Raw genomic sequence first — 15,610 nt, forward strand, 5'->3', positions numbered from 1 at the left:
AGAACTCAGCACTGAAGAAAAAAATAAATATATATATTTTTTAAGTTCATAAAAATGTGAAACTCCACACTGAAATTCGCAAGCGGAAGCCATTTTCTATTTTTATTTTTTAATTGAGGTGACCCTACTTCGCGTTTTTTCTTTTATCGCGGCCATGTCTGGTCTACATCAACCGCGATAATCGAGGGACTACTGTACTCATTTGTTGATCGAAGTTTTTTTTCTTTTTTTCCCCGCATAGTCCAATTATTCATGAATTCTAATACAGTAGAAGTTCATTCACCTAACTTGAGTGGGGACAGCGTGAGATCAAATCCCACTTTGTGGTAGTGTGATTGTGGGTACAATTGGTTGTTTTTCCTCTACGTGTGCCCTACAGCCGTGGCAACCAGTTTAGTGTTTAGTCCATCTTTCGCTCGAAGTGAACTGGGATAGGCTCCAGCATCCCACAACCCGTCTTGAAAATGAATCAATTAAAATAATACATGGAACTTTTGGCCTGGATTAAGCCTGACGTACGGTATATGCACAGCGCTGTCTACTTTTTATTCTCTTTAAGAAACATGGTACTGTTACTGCTGTCTGATTGGTAGGAAGTCTACTCCCACATTCTGTTTTGTTGCTTGTGAATAGTAACTTCAGCTTAGAAAGCTACTCTGCTGATGAAATTGTTTTTACGGCCTTTCCAAAAGTAACGAGTGTCTTGTCCTTTTAATAGCTTTGCACTAAAAAGTAGTCTCTCAAAATGGGGTCTTCCAAATCTCTCCATCGAGGAGAAATGATCTCTGCTTGCACAAGTTGTAGGATATGCTTTCTTAGGATATTTTCTTTGTTTGTGTCATCACATTTTCCTTGCATGCAATCCATAGCACTAAAAAGTAAAGGTTTTAATTCATCTTATCCACTAGTTTCTGGCTTATAGTGCCCCTACTTCCTTTTACCACTCCATCTTCATCCCAACATCAACATCTTTTATTTGCAAGGGCAGCCATCAAAAGGAGAGGCACACTACAAAAAATAAACAACAACAAAAACACTGGATTAAACCTTGCAGCCAACAAGAAATCCTCAGAGATATAAAGAAGATACTCCTTCCCTTCCTTTCAAGAGAATCAGCTCCTTTTACCAGCATTTTGGATGGCAAAATAATCTGTATTTTGTAGTGAGTTATCCTTTAGGAAGGTTTCTTAATCAACTGCCATCTTTTATTGTGGTATTCATTTACTGTACTCAACACCTTTTCAAGTACTAGTAAGAAAAAGTATTTCTCTAGAGAATAACTAATAGAGTACAACATTGTTGGGGGGATTGATTATCTGCATATAATTTTGACTATCCTCAATGAGTCATCAGGCTCTTCCAGCTGTTTGAAAGACTATTTTTTACTTCATTGTCTATAAAAAAACATGGGCCTCCATCCATTTCGCAGTCACACGGTGGATATTTTTATGCTGTTTGTTGCACAAAAACTTTTCAAGAAGCCTTCTGCACTGTGGCAAAGGATAACGCTCTTAGGTGGGGGGTGGGTGGGACAAGGCCATTCAAAAGTATTGTCCAATGGTTTTTAATTGTGACATGTACATATTTTTCATACAACTTTTTGATAGTGTTTTAAATGTATCTGTAAAAAAAGGAGAAAAAGATGTACATAAACCTCCGAGGCTGAAAAAAATAAGTGTAGAATATATGAATTTATTTGTACACAAGAACACTGGATTTCTTTACTACTTGATTGTAACTAAAATTAATAATCTGCCAAAGTGTTTTATTTGACTTTTTCCTGTTGTCTCTTCCATTTGGTTTGCTTTTTAACAGGACTGCAGTGTTTTTATGTTCATACTGTATTTAATTTTGTTAAATATATTTTGTTGTTGTGCAGGTGTAATTTTGAAAGGGGGTTATCCTTTTTAATTTATTGGTGCCTTGTTTTGTGCTCCTGTATACTTTTACCCTCTTTCTTTCTGTGTTCCGTGTCTGTAGGAGGATGGAGGGGATTATTCGGCGGAACGGTGGGGGGGAAAGGGCTGTGGGAGTTTAAAACTTAGCAACTTCGGTACTTACATTGACTATCTGTACTGTATGCCAAAATGGTCTGACTCACGTTTCTATGAAATCAAGCTGTTCATAAATATCTCTATATATTGATATATTAAATTCATAAAAACATTCATCGGTGTTGTTCCTTTCAATCCTTTTTGGAAAAAAAGTAATATTGTTTGCTGTAATGGTGAAGTTCAGTTGCAAAAATGGTCAATCACTAAAAGCAGACGATGTGTTAAAAAGTCCACTAATTTTTTGAAATTGTGAAATTATTTTTCTGTAAACTTTACATTAAAAATGATTATCTTTGACATAAATGACTCCATAAAAATTTTAAAATTTGTAAAATGTAAAAAAAAAATACTGTTTTATAGCATCAAGACCACAAAAATCCTGACTATTCTAGTCATCTTCAAAACATGGGCATTGAGTTGGGAGGACAAACCACCTCGTGTAGCACGGTAAGCAAGCCACCATCTTTTCCACATTCAATATGGCGAGACAATATGGGCGTGATTACGCCTATTGGTGACGCAGCTGAGTAAATTAAGCACATGCACAGTATTTCGTCCTTTCGAGCAGTCCTTCCATGCCAACGGACGACAAGCACGCCAACGAGGTGAGGCGTTGAGCAATTTACTGGCGTACGTGCATTTTTATCACGCTACTGGGAGGTTATTTAGAAATCAATTTAGCCCAAAACGCCAACAAATATGTTAGTTTAATGCCAGGTTGAACACACCGTCGATAATTGTAGGTTTGGGCTCCTTTTCCCCACCGGATGTGTGCCACGTGTCTAATTATCTTAGCATTAGCGTCACGGCGACCGTTTTCTCTCCATTATTGATTCGTGTAGAAAGACTTTCAATCTAATCAAACAAAGCTGAGACATCAACGGACAGCTTGCTGGGTAAAGGCTCACTAAAAAAAATGACATCCAGAGGCACGATTTGGTTCCTGGTGTGTTGTATGTAATGATAGTTTTCATTTCGAGTGCTAAACACCCGTTTCCAATTTGTAATTCTTCTGTTTTCCCCCAAAAAACATTTTTACAAAAATTGTTAAGCCAAATTTCTCCTAGCTGTTAACATCAGTCTGTATATTTAATCGCCTTGTCTGGAAAAGGGAAAATAGCACGTAGCACTTATTTTCATTCATTCTTTATGTTGATCGTTTATTAAATTTAGATTTCTCTTTCCTGTAATAATTGTCTGGCAACTCCCAAATAGCTCTGTTAAATCAAGTTTCCCCTGTTTAGCATCAACATGCAGCTCTTCATGCCTGCCCAGAACACACACCCTTGAGGTTACAGGAGAGCAGACTGGGCCAGATCAAAGTAAAACTAGTTCCAAAAAAGAAACCACCTACACCTATCTATTGAATCGCCAGTCTCTACATATGATAACTTGCTCTTTTTTTGCATGCATCAGGCCCATGTCCAGGTAATCTTCCTTGCAGATTTCCCACTTGAAGATGATGCCTCTCAGAATTCTGCGCTTTGGAGAATGCTGGTAGGCTTCTGGGAGGTTAATGTATTTGTTTATTTAGAATATCCAAGTATTCATCCAAACTAAATAAAAGCTTATAACATTATAATCTTGTGTAACTCAATGATGTGAAATCTGATCAATTATGAATCGCCAGTCTCTACATATGATAACTTGCTCTTTTTTTGCACGCATCAGGCCCATGTCCAGGTGATCTTCCTTGGTGAGGCTTCACTGAACACAAGTTGTGATTCAACTCCCAAGTGTGCAAGAGTTAAAATGTCTTCTGTTAATATATTTTTTTTAAATTGACATGTTTCTTTTTTTGCTAGGTAAATGTGAGGAATAAGACATACACTTCGAAAACACGAAATGTCTTCCACAAAATAAGTGGGTTTTGAGATAGGTTCGCATATGTCTTCCAAGGATAAGCTTGGATGAGTGACTCTGCATATTCTCTACCTCACTCAGTCTGCAGGAGTTCCCCATTTTGTGGAAGACTTCCTGTGTGTGGTTCCAGTTTTTGTCCAACTTTACAACATCTTTTTGAGTCTGTATCCGTCTTTGCTACCGCAACCAAGATGGCGCCGTTCAAGTGGCAGCCGGTGGCAGTAGCTCCGTCCACTCTTGCTCGTTTTGTGTTTTTTGCTGCTTTTCTGTCTTAATGATTTGATTTGGTGATTCTTAATGATCCCATTTACTTTGATTTGCTTTGTACTTTGTGCTTTTGCTTTGTTGTTCTGTCTAATCACCCTCTTGCTACTGTCACAATGAAATTTCCCGAATACGGGATGAATAAAGTTATCCAATCCAATCACCCACAACTTCTGCCTTGACTTCTTTGGTCTTCATCGATTTTGACAGCTTGCACCTGCTTTGTCACCTCTTCTGTCTCCATGGCCTTCAACCTATAAAAACACCACAGTGTGATTATGTAATTGCTTATTCATCCATTTTGATGCACAAATGACCCACATTCATTTCCCATTTTATTTCATCCTGGAAGTTTTTCCAGTCAATCATTTCAAATCCATTAGTTTTTTGAAATAAATATTCAAAAAGTCATCATTGCTTCCGTTTTTCTCTTCATACACTGAGGAAAAATGGTTATTTTACCATGTTTAAACTTGAGTCAAAAATGACCACTGCGCTATTGTTAAATGAATGTTTCACTTGGGTTTAGTCCAAATCACATTTAAAACTAAAAATGAAAAGACCCAAGCCCTGAGGTCTTCCTTTAAGAAAGTAAAGGGAAAACAAGCCCAGGGTAAAGGTAAGGTATACGTATATTCTATAAGTGTACTGTTTATTCCTTACCCCTCCACTGATGGCACTTGTGTGGGTGCAAGTTATCCACACAGGTTCTTGCTATTAAAAATCAACACCAGACCAGTTAGTGTGTTTCCATTCAAAATTTAAATGCATCGTAGTAAAATTTTTAAAAAAAGCTAATGGATCAAAGCCTTGAATACTGAATGCTGACTTTTAATTATTACACAGATAAAGTAGAAACTATTTAGAAAAGGACTCACTTTGCTGACAAACAGCTCGTTATTGTGTCAAAAAGCTGCTCCTTTTTGCCCACATTCTTGATGTTTCCCAAATGTCTGTGCTCGTTGACGAACTGAAACACACAATGAAATGATTTCTTTTTAAAAATAAAGAGTTATAGGTAACGCAATGCAGCCAATTTGTTAGCAAACATTTTTCTATCTCCATCCACGTGGGGCTGCAGCACGCGAACGAGGCATGCTCCAGTCAAAAAGCACTCTTAAAATGAGAACTTGGGCTTCCAAATCCCCAAATGACAACGTACCGAATGTGCTGCATTGTCCTGTAAGAGCTTTATCAGTTCTTTCTTCGGTAATTCGTCACTTCTGAGCTGCTCTGCAGTCCACTCCCAAACTGGCTCCTGGCTCATCTGCCATTTTGAAGGTTGAAGGCAGTCATTTGAACTCTGACCTCGGTCATGCGGTACTCGGCCATTTGGTCGCCAGACTTTTGGTCACCGGACGTTTGGTCGCCCGGAAGGTTATTGATAATTACCATTTAAAATTGTTGCTCAAATTCCCTAAATACAAACTGTGAATTATTATTTAGTCATACTTAATGCCCTATTAATTATTAGGCTAAAGAAAAGCTCCAAATTTCCCGTACTTTTATTGTGTTTTGTTGGAGAACTTGTTAAGACCCTGACTGACGTCCCTTCCTAAGGGGACCACTCATGTACATACAAACTCTTATACACACACGTCCGCTCAGTGAAACTGCTCAGGGCCATTGTTGGCTTTTATTGATGCGTAGACCGTGTTGTTTTACCTTGTTTTGTCGCCTGACGTTTGGTTGCCAGACTTTTGGTCGCCGGACGTTTGGTCGCCGGACGTTTGGTCGCCGGTTGTTTGGGTCTGGGCGACCAAAAATCCGGCAACCAAACGTCCGGTCACGCGGTCATGCATATTAAAAAGATACAAAAAATACATTGTTTTCATGATAACATGTATTTAAATCTTCAGCCATTGTGGGCTGACAAAAACGCTGTTAAATCAACACAACGATATATTTATTTATCCATGCTTATATATATATTTATCCATGCTTATTTTACGCTGCAGGGCCTGCAGAACTGATTGGACTCCAGGTAGATTTCTGACCCTGGCAACAAATAATGGCTGAAATGGGATTGGTTAAATGCTTAAATATGAAAACACACATCTGGAAGCAGCGCAACCAGGGGGAAAGCAATGAAAGGAAGCTGACAGACAATTTGGAAATATTTAAGTATTTTAGCCAAAATATAATTAACATCAGTCTGTGATTCACATATTTTTTTAGGCCAGCAGAGAAGGCCTTGCAGGCCCTGACGGTCCACCTCTCACCCTTTGTCATCTTTATTCAACTTCATTTCACACTTGGCTGTAATGAGGACCATTATAGAAAATATATGACTGGCCAGTCCCTTACCCACTTTATCAGGAGTGGGCAATTAATTTTCCAAGTAGGCCGTGTGAGAAACTAGAACAGCTGTCTAGCCTCATGGCAGTTGTGGACACATTAATATTATGTATTCCCATAAAACATTCAAATGTGTGAATAATCATAGTAAGACACTACATTGAAAGGAATCATTTTTCTACTGAGATTATAAACCAAGGTTCCAAACCATCTACTCTTATTAGCCATTCAACCTCCAATGTGCCGGAAATAAGAGTTTTGTGAACAAGGGACCACTGTTGGCATTGTCTAAGCGTTGGAGAGGTTTGGTGAGGACTGGATAAGGTGCTTGCTCAATATGGTTTATTATTGGTGTGTATCTGGGTGTGGTTCTGAAATGGAAACACATACAGAATATTAGTACTGCGGGACTCAATTTGACTACGAAGCAGTTTATGATACACTTCAAGTCAACAAAGAGTAATGAACACCAATACATGGAGCATCAGATGCGTGCACACACCCGGAAATACACTACATTCGCACGTTTCCTCTGCTGGATAAAAGTGACCACGAAAGGGCACTTAACACTCTAACAGACTTTCTACACTACGTAAAGAGAGGTTAATTAACGGGGTGCGTACAACATACATCCATAGCGTGAACATAAGGAAAACGAATAGGTAACTGGTGCGAGGACACTACCACAGCCTTTGCTGCGGTAACAACGTAACTGCAGCGCATGTACAGTACAAACATAAGAGTCGATCATCAAATTATGAGGAAAGGAATCTACTCACGTTCTATCACGGACGGACGCAGACCATACACATTCTTTACGCACGTCTACATGTGGCCACACTCGATGCCAAAAAGTAAGAGTCGAAAATCAAATTATGAGGAAAGGAATCTACTATGGCGTTTGTTTCTTTTCGGCCTCATGCTTACAACGCCACATGTTCTTTTTTGTCCTGGAGGTTTTATTTGATAAAGACACAGAAAATAGAAATGGGATCCCAGGGAAGTTCTCAGTACATCGTTTATTTGCAAGAGAAAAGACAAAGACTTTCGTGTTCTGACTCCATTTAAAGGTCCCCATCCCGCGGACCAAAGTGGGCGTTAGTTTTGAATATAAGTGGGTGTGTTTCGTTTACCTATTTGGACCACTAGAGTGTATAGTGAGTAGACTGTGTTTCAAGCAGTGGTGGGCTGTCAGGGCCTTCAAGGCCTTCTCTGCTGGCCTAAGAAATATCTGAATCATATATTATATTTTGTCCATCAATACTTATTAAATAACTCCAAATTGTCTGTTACCTTCCTTTCATTGCTTTTCCCCCTGGTTGCACTGCTTCCAGATGTGTGTTTTCATATTGATGCATTTAACCAATCACATTTCAGCCATTATTTGTTGCCAGGGTCAGAAATCTGCCTCAAAGCCTTCACAATCAGTTCTGTGGGCTCTGCCGCTTTAATCAAGCGACGATAAGACTGTTGCTTTAATCAATCAGATTTCGAGTTGGCAACACCACAATGCATTGTCGCAGGCGTATGGATACGTCATTGCGTTGTTGCAGGCGTAGGGATACGTCATCGCTTTCACCAACTATGAGGCTAGTCATTAGCCAGAGCTACCAAACTGTATTTGGAGCGGGCTGCACAAGCAAATATATTGTTGTGTTGGTTTGAAAGCCATTTTCAAGACGGACTATGCTAGAAATACGACAGGACAGGCTCAACTTTCAGCATTAGCTTCGATGGCGATAGAAAAGAAGAAAGAGAGAAAGGAGGATGGATATTGTTTACAGTTAAAAATGATTTTTGGTGAGTAAAATATGGCTATATTCCTAAATAATATTTCAATTGTGGGCCAAGTTCTGATATCTGAAAAGCTCCAGTGTTTGTATTTAAGCTCCAGTGTTTGTATTTAATCACTAAATGCTCCTAGGAAGTAGTGCAATTTTTGCCGTTTCGCGTATGGACGTATATGGACGTAACGACGTTCATCGCTGTCTTTTTCCCGGGGAAATGATACTCCGGGCCCGGTTCTGATGTCTAAAAAGCTCCAGTATTTGTATTTAATCAATAAATGCTGTTTTCGGCTGGATTTTACCCCATTTTCGGGCAATGTTTGACGGTACGCCATTGACCTTCATCGTTGTCTTTTCCCGGGAAAATCACCCCCTGGCCCGGTTGTAATGTCTGAAAATCTCCAGTATTTGTATTTAATCATTAAATGCTGCTAGGAAGTGGATTTTACTCAATTTTTGTGCATTGATTTATTGATTATTTTTTTATGTGTCGCAGCTCTAGCTGCAGTAGAGGTTTTATAGCCATAAAATAGTTTTTGAGGGTTGGATTGATACGTTGAAGGCGCTACGAGAAAATGCACGGACCGCCACTGGTTTCAAGATAAGCGTGGGGTGTGTAAGAAATACAAGACTTGAATAACAAAAGGAAGGAATATATGATTACTGTGAATGATGTCAATTGGGCTATAGGTTGGTGAGAATATACTTTGCATATATATGACACTACTCACGTTCTATCACGGACGCACACCGTACACATTCTTTACCCGGGTCAACACGTGGCCGCAGTCGACGCCACTCCGTCCAGAAACTCTTGATCCCAGCGTGTCTTTCGCGAGTGACGTAAGACAACCGGAAATGACTAATAGCGGTTACCATAGAAACAACAACTAACGAAAACCTTTCTAACGCTAAGCATTTTAGAACCAGGATCACAGGGACTAAACCTCCCTTTCGCAACCCCGTAGAAACGGGAGTGTGGAGTGAATGAATATATAATTTTTGTATATTGGACTTTGCCGTTTGGTGTCATTGAAGGACAGGTCGCGTCCATGTCTTTGCAATGTGTCAAACTAATGAATATTCAAATTTGATCAGTCAGCTGTATACTAATTATAACGGCACGTTGGTACAAGAGTCCCAAAAGGACCTACCACAAATAGCTTGAAAACATGATATTCTGGGTACTTTGAATGCAAATAATTGAGCAAACCTGGAAAAACATTTTCCGATCCTTGCATTGCACAGATTAATACAATAACTGCGTAATAGATGGACACTAACTGGGGCCAACAAGGTAGTATTCACTCTCCCTCACCAGTAGGAGCCACACACCTGAAGGTAGATACTGCCCCCAAGTGGTCGGTTAAAAACTCTCCAATTGCCAATTTTCTGTCCTTTTTTATTTGACCTTTTTTGTTTGTTCCTACACCAGGAACTTTTTGGGATAGTCAAGCAGCAAAAGCGGCGTGGTATTAGTGTATGCTGAATACCCAATGAAGTGTACGCATGTAGTAGCCATGCTTGGACGCAGGAGGGCAATTTGTGTCTCATTTTACTATATATTCCTTAAGTGGTTCTGTGGTGTTTAGTATACCTGGAATGTTCAAGCTAATGTTTTGACCTGCAAAGTTATTGTGTGCTAAATATCCTTTAAGATGTTTTTTTTTCTTCATGTTTAGAATTCTGCATTTAAGCAGATTTGGACTAAAGCTTGTTTCCACGAAAGCGGATCTGCACTAAATTACTAAGAACATGTTATTATGAAGGCATGAATGAACGTGTTGGGTGCTGAATAAGGTTTCATAAATAAATTAACATAGCCCCCCGGCTGAGTGGTTAGTGCATTGCTCTCACAGTTCTGGAGTCCTTGGTTCGAATTCAGGTTAATCCACTGGTGAGGAGTTTGCATTTTAACCCTGAGTGGGTTTCCTCCGGGTACTCTGGTTTCCTACCACATTCCAAAAACATGCATAGTAGGCTCATTAGACACTCAAAATTGTCCCAAGCTATGAATGTGATCATGAATGGATGTCCGTCTCCTCGTGCCCTGCGATTGGCTGCCCACCAATTCAGGGTGTCCGCCACCTTGTGCTGGGATAGACTCCAGCACCCTGCATGTCCCTTGTGAGGATAAAGCGATTCAAAAAATGAAAGAATGCATGTACTTTCTATTTTGATTCATTTTTTTACAAAGTGATAAGATATAAACTTCCTAAAATGTACATTGAAAGACATTATTCATCAAGATTGAACCGTGACCTCTGAATCGTGATATGGCTCGTATCGCCAGATACGAGGGAATTCACACCCCTACTGTCTATAATTCTATTGGTGAAGGTTAACGTTATCTCACACTCATTACGGTGGGCAAAAATAATTAGCATTCTGTCAGCCTTTACCTTTTTTTCACATTTAATTCTGTTGTTCAAAGTGTCTTCTGAAGCATTTCATTCCTATTTTCTTTCTCAGAGCAGGTGAGGCATGGTTACAGCTCTTGCAGCTTCATAAAAGTTTTCCTCAATAAAGTCACTTTGTATTTTAAAATGAAGTTAGCACTGGACTTCCTATCTCTCGCTCTCTTTTTCTCTCTCCTTCCTCTGCCTTGTGGATGACAGTTCCATTATCGCCTGCATAATAAATTACAGAGATTAGCCACAGGAGCAGGCAGAGTGAAGAGGATATATTTATATCTTTATACCTCTCTATGTTTCTGTGCATCTGTGTGCATTGTGTCATCAGCTTTTCACTCCTTACCAGGGTGCTGTCTTGTCTTCCTCTTTATTGGTCACTTTTGCAACAATGTGTGTGCATGTCTTATTTATTTAGTGCAAGTGTCGGAAGGTACATGTGGTGGATTTGACAGGCAAAGTGCCAGAGTAGTAGATAATTATCAAAACTTCTTCACGCTAACGGGTGTAACTCATCTTCCTAAGGCGAGTAAGACAAAAACGTTGCTATAAAGGCCTTCTTTGTTCTCCTTGTCTGCAATTGTGTGGCTACCAGTTCAGGGTGCCTCCACATGGCTCCCATAGTTGGATGGGATAGGCTGCAGCACCCCCGCAACCCTTGCGAGGATAAGCAGTATAGAAATTGAATACCGTATTTTCACGACTATACAGCGCATCGTATTTTTAGCCGCAGTGTCAGTAACGAGTACTATTTCTGTATTTTAAACACACAAAGGACGCACCATTTTTAGAGACGCATGCAGGCATGGCAAAACATACATCAGCTTAAATGGAAGGATTTCTTTTGTAAATACAGCCGAAATGATGGTGAGCACCAAATTAGTGTGCTCGCCGTCTTACTGGGTGTATTGACAAAATATTTATTTTATTTTGGAGAAAATGTAAGACTTCTATGTGCGCCTTATAGTCGTGAAAATACGGTATATATTTTCTCCCTATGCCAGTCTTGCATCCATCCATTTTTCATACAACTTCTCGTTATCAAGCTTGCATTTGGGCGAGAATTGGAGTAAACCCCAAAATTAATTAATAAATCGGTATTACATTTATATTGTATGTCATTATGATTAATATGCAAAGCAATACATGAAGAGAAATGAGCTGTCATTTTGTGACAAATTGGTAAGCATAAGTCATCGGTAAGGTTTGAGATTTTCAATTAAATGTCATTATTTACGACTTGAATTCATGGATTGGAAATTTCACTTTTTGTGTAGATGTGCTGGGCCTGCAATTTATAAATTGAAATGCTAATCATGTGTTATTTCTCATCCTGCCATCTGCAGAAAAAAGGCGCTCTCTACTTCCAGAGTTGCCGGAGTTGTTCACAAGTGATATGGAGAAGACTGTTCTTCTCCATTTTATTTTTAAACTATAATGTATATTGCATTTTCATAGTGCAATTTACACAATGATGTAACTTGCTGTAGATATATTGTTGAGAAACCAATAAAAAATTCTATAAATTACAAGATCTTTCCACCCATATTCTTTCTCAAATGTCCCTTCCTCTTTTTATTTTATTAGATTTTTTTAAAACCATTTGTAGTTTAGGTACCATCTATTAAATAGACCCGCAAAACAAAAGTTGGCCCGTGAAGTCTTCTACTATAATGCCATACATACAGAAAACTGCACTGTTTGTCACTCATTCAATGTTGAGTCTGTTGATGATAGAAAAACTACTACGAAAGCCATTTTTTTTCATGTTTCATTTATTTATCGTGAAATATTTCTCTGTTTTCCAACATATAAGCTTATTTGAGATCATACATAAAGATATATCCTATGTTTTACACTCTTCCATTTTCACAATTGCAGATTGTAAGGGAAATTCAATATAGATATTTTTCTGTTATTATAGAGATCATGTAACATGTCATTGGTAACATGAAAGGGCACATGAAAAAGTTTTCAAAACTACACCAACCATCACTCCAAACATCATTAGCCACTGCTCAATTTTAATCACTGAAATAGCTGTCCATGCAAACATACATGTTATATATAATCTATATTTATATATATATATGTATATATATTGTATATGGTAAAAATATATAATTTTGAATAAATATTTATTATTATTTGTAGGGCATATTTTCTGACAATAGAGGTTATATAGTTTTTATAATAATATATATACATTTTAGCTGGCATTAAAAGAACACGACATTTAACTCGGTGTGAAAGAGATTTGATGGAAAGTCTTTGGCGACAAAACCTTATTGTTGTATCTAGGTCACACTGGATTGAACATAATATTTTCACAAAAAGTAATGAATGGCACAATAGATTGGATTACAGATTTGTCACAACACTGGCTAAAAGTTCATTAGTGATACACAAGTATTGAAATGTAATTACAAATGACAAAATATCCTGGGAAATCTGAGTTTTAGATGATGTGCAAATTATTTTTATTGTGTAAATGCCACCTGTAAAGATGATTTGTCTTACTGAGTTTAGGCATTCAGGTATATGTTTCATATTAACAAACTTGCTGTTTTTAAATAACTCTTTCAATGTCACCCAACAGCTGAACAGTCAGTCATTGAATGAAGCATGACTACACTATTCTGTTGTTCTTGTGTTTTGAAATGTTCACATAAAATTTAGTTTCATCATTACAAACTGTTGAAATTCAATACAAGTGTGTCAGCTCCTGCTAGTATCAGTTTAAACAATATTAGCTTGTTCACCTACTGTAAGAGTGTTAAAACATAATCTTAATCTACAACACAGTCAAACAAAACACAAGAATTTTCTCTGAATGACAATTCACTTCAGTTTCATTCACATTTTTCATATTCATTAACATTCTTTTGTATCATATGTATAAAGTATAATTACAAAAACAGATCTGATGAAAGTTTTACACTTGCATTAGACCATTTCCTTTTCTGGGTATTAGTCCCAATAGAGTTATAATTGCTACATTTTCTGATTCTTAATAATATAATATAATCCATAATTGGGAATGCATTGGCCAGTCAGACATTCATTCTGCACAATTTTGCATATAAAAGACTAGTAGGCTAACAGTATAGTTTGCATTGGGCAAGTGTGTGTCAGCCAGTATTATAACATACTGTTATTTATCTGTTGACAGCTACCAAGCTAACTTTATGAAATGCAGTGACTTCCGCACAAATACAATCTTTGTAAAAAGAAAAATAAGTGCACTAAATAATTTAGTGCTTTTGAAGTTAGAGTTATATATTGGGCAAAGTTGTACATTACTTTTTGTTTCATTCCATAGTAATATGAAACATTTCACGGCAGACAGAAGCATCAGTGTTTCTTGTAAATTCCACATCCGCACACCCGCACATTACATTTAAATTATTATTATAAAATAAGACACTGAATTATGTCATTTACTAGTTGTGTGATGGAAACAACAACATTACTTATAACCCATTTCTGTACGTGAGCTAAAGGCCTGGACCTTACTCTGAGTATTTACAAAGCAATATTTAAAAAATAAAAATAGAAACATATTAGAAAATACAGAATCTGTGTTTGTATATATACTAATAATCTGATGAAATACACTCTGAAAAACTAAATGTGCACCATAAAAAATGTTTCCACGGAGAGAAAAAAAATACACTGAATGCCATTTTTTAAATACCTTATCCTATCTAATATATTCATTCAAAAGGTAGATTTTGTGCTTAGTATTATGCTTGAGGAGTATTAGAAAGAGGCAGCAGTTATCTTTCCATCTACATGTCAACTGACCTGTTTATCCAAGCCACTGTCCTGGTGTCCACTTATTGATGCAGCATATCTATGAAAAAATATGTTGGCTAAAATATGAAAGAACAAATATGGGCGTACGTTGTTCTTTTTTTTGTGGGTGAGCTCCCAAAACGCCAAGGTAAACAGCACACATATGCAGAGGGTAGGGTGGATGGGTACTATATCTTTGTTCAGCTCTTTCCGCCCTGTTGGTTAGATCAGGAGCTGGTTAGAAGAAGACATTTTGGCTCAGTGGCTAGACTTAGGCTTTTCATGTGTCTTGATGAGGTCAGCAACATCGAGGTGAGAAGATCCTTCGGCCACCTCCCTTGCGTTTTGCCCATTCTGGAGAAAGAGCAAAAAGATGCAAGGGTTATTTTCTAGGTATCTGCAGAAAATGTTTTAGCCCTCACAGTGGCAGTATTGTGCTGTTTTGTTCTTCCATCCACCACTGTTGGAAAATGGAAATACAGGATTGCAACGAGGAGAATAATAAATAAAAATAAATATAATATATAATAAACATCTCATCTCATTTTCTGAACCGCTTTATCCTCATTAGGATCGCGGGGGGTCCTGGAGCCTATCCCAGCTGACTCCGGGCCAGAGGCGGGGGACACCCTGAAATGGTGGCCAGCCAATCGCGGGGCACGAGGAGACAAACAACCATCCACGCTCAGATTCATACCTAGGGGCAATTTAGAGTGTCCAATCAGCCTATCATGCATGTCTTTGGAATGTGGGAGGAAACCGGAGTACCCAGAGGAAACCCACGCAGGCCCAGGGAGAACACGCAAACTCCACACAGATGGACATGAGCTGGATTTGAACCCAGGACCCCAGAGATGTGAGGCCGACGCGCTAACCACTCGCTCCACCAAAAACAAATATGATATGATATAAATAATATATTAATAAATATGTATTTGCTTCCAAAAGCATTCACTCATTCATTTTCTGAACTGCTTTATCCTCACTAGGGTCTTGAAAAGTATTCAATAGAAGCACAATACTTTTCAAATACCGTGTTTCCTTAAATAAAAATCATTATTTATGACATCAACTTCATTTTACCGCAACACAATTCTTAAAATATTTAAATTACAGCCTAAAAGGGCTATAATTT

The 15,610-nt window shown here is 38.1% G+C and overlaps 2 protein-coding genes across 5 annotated transcripts in view; both read right to left on the minus strand.

The window, feature by feature from the left end:
* Nucleotides 1-88: 88 nt before the first annotated feature.
* On the minus strand, nt 89-9,089 carry LOC144078430 (peptidyl-prolyl cis-trans isomerase FKBP3-like). Of its 2 annotated transcripts, XM_077606491.1 has the most exons (4): nt 8,998-9,061; nt 5,344-5,448; nt 5,060-5,151; nt 89-4,435 (listed from the first exon to the last, which is right to left on the minus strand). In XM_077606491.1, the coding sequence occupies exons 2-4, from the start codon at nt 5,446-5,448 to the stop codon at nt 4,342-4,344; spliced, it is 291 nt and encodes a 96-aa protein (XP_077462617.1). In that variant the 5' UTR covers nt 8,998-9,061; the 3' UTR covers nt 89-4,341. The 2 variants fall into 2 exon arrangements, 1 of the variants encoding a protein (XP_077462617.1); XR_013301203.1 differs by lacking the exon at nt 5,344-5,448 and having other exon boundaries at nt 8,998-9,089.
* Nucleotides 9,090-12,440: 3,351 nt separating this feature from the next.
* Nucleotides 12,441-15,610, minus strand: part of kank4 (KN motif and ankyrin repeat domains 4) — a 59,593-nt gene continuing 56,423 nt past the window's right edge. For all 3 annotated transcript variants that reach the window (XM_077608208.1, XM_077608209.1, XM_077608210.1), the window contains exon 10: nt 12,441-14,829. In XM_077608208.1, coding sequence (XP_077464334.1) covers nt 14,734-14,829 — 96 coding nt within the window. In that variant the 3' untranslated portion in view covers nt 12,441-14,733. The remainder of the gene's footprint in view (nt 14,830-15,610) is intronic.

The sequence above is a fragment of the Stigmatopora argus genome, chromosome 8, assembly GCF_051989625.1.
Source record: "Stigmatopora argus isolate UIUO_Sarg chromosome 8, RoL_Sarg_1.0, whole genome shotgun sequence".
In the NCBI taxonomy this organism is placed as follows: Eukaryota; Metazoa; Chordata; class Actinopteri; order Syngnathiformes; family Syngnathidae; genus Stigmatopora; species Stigmatopora argus.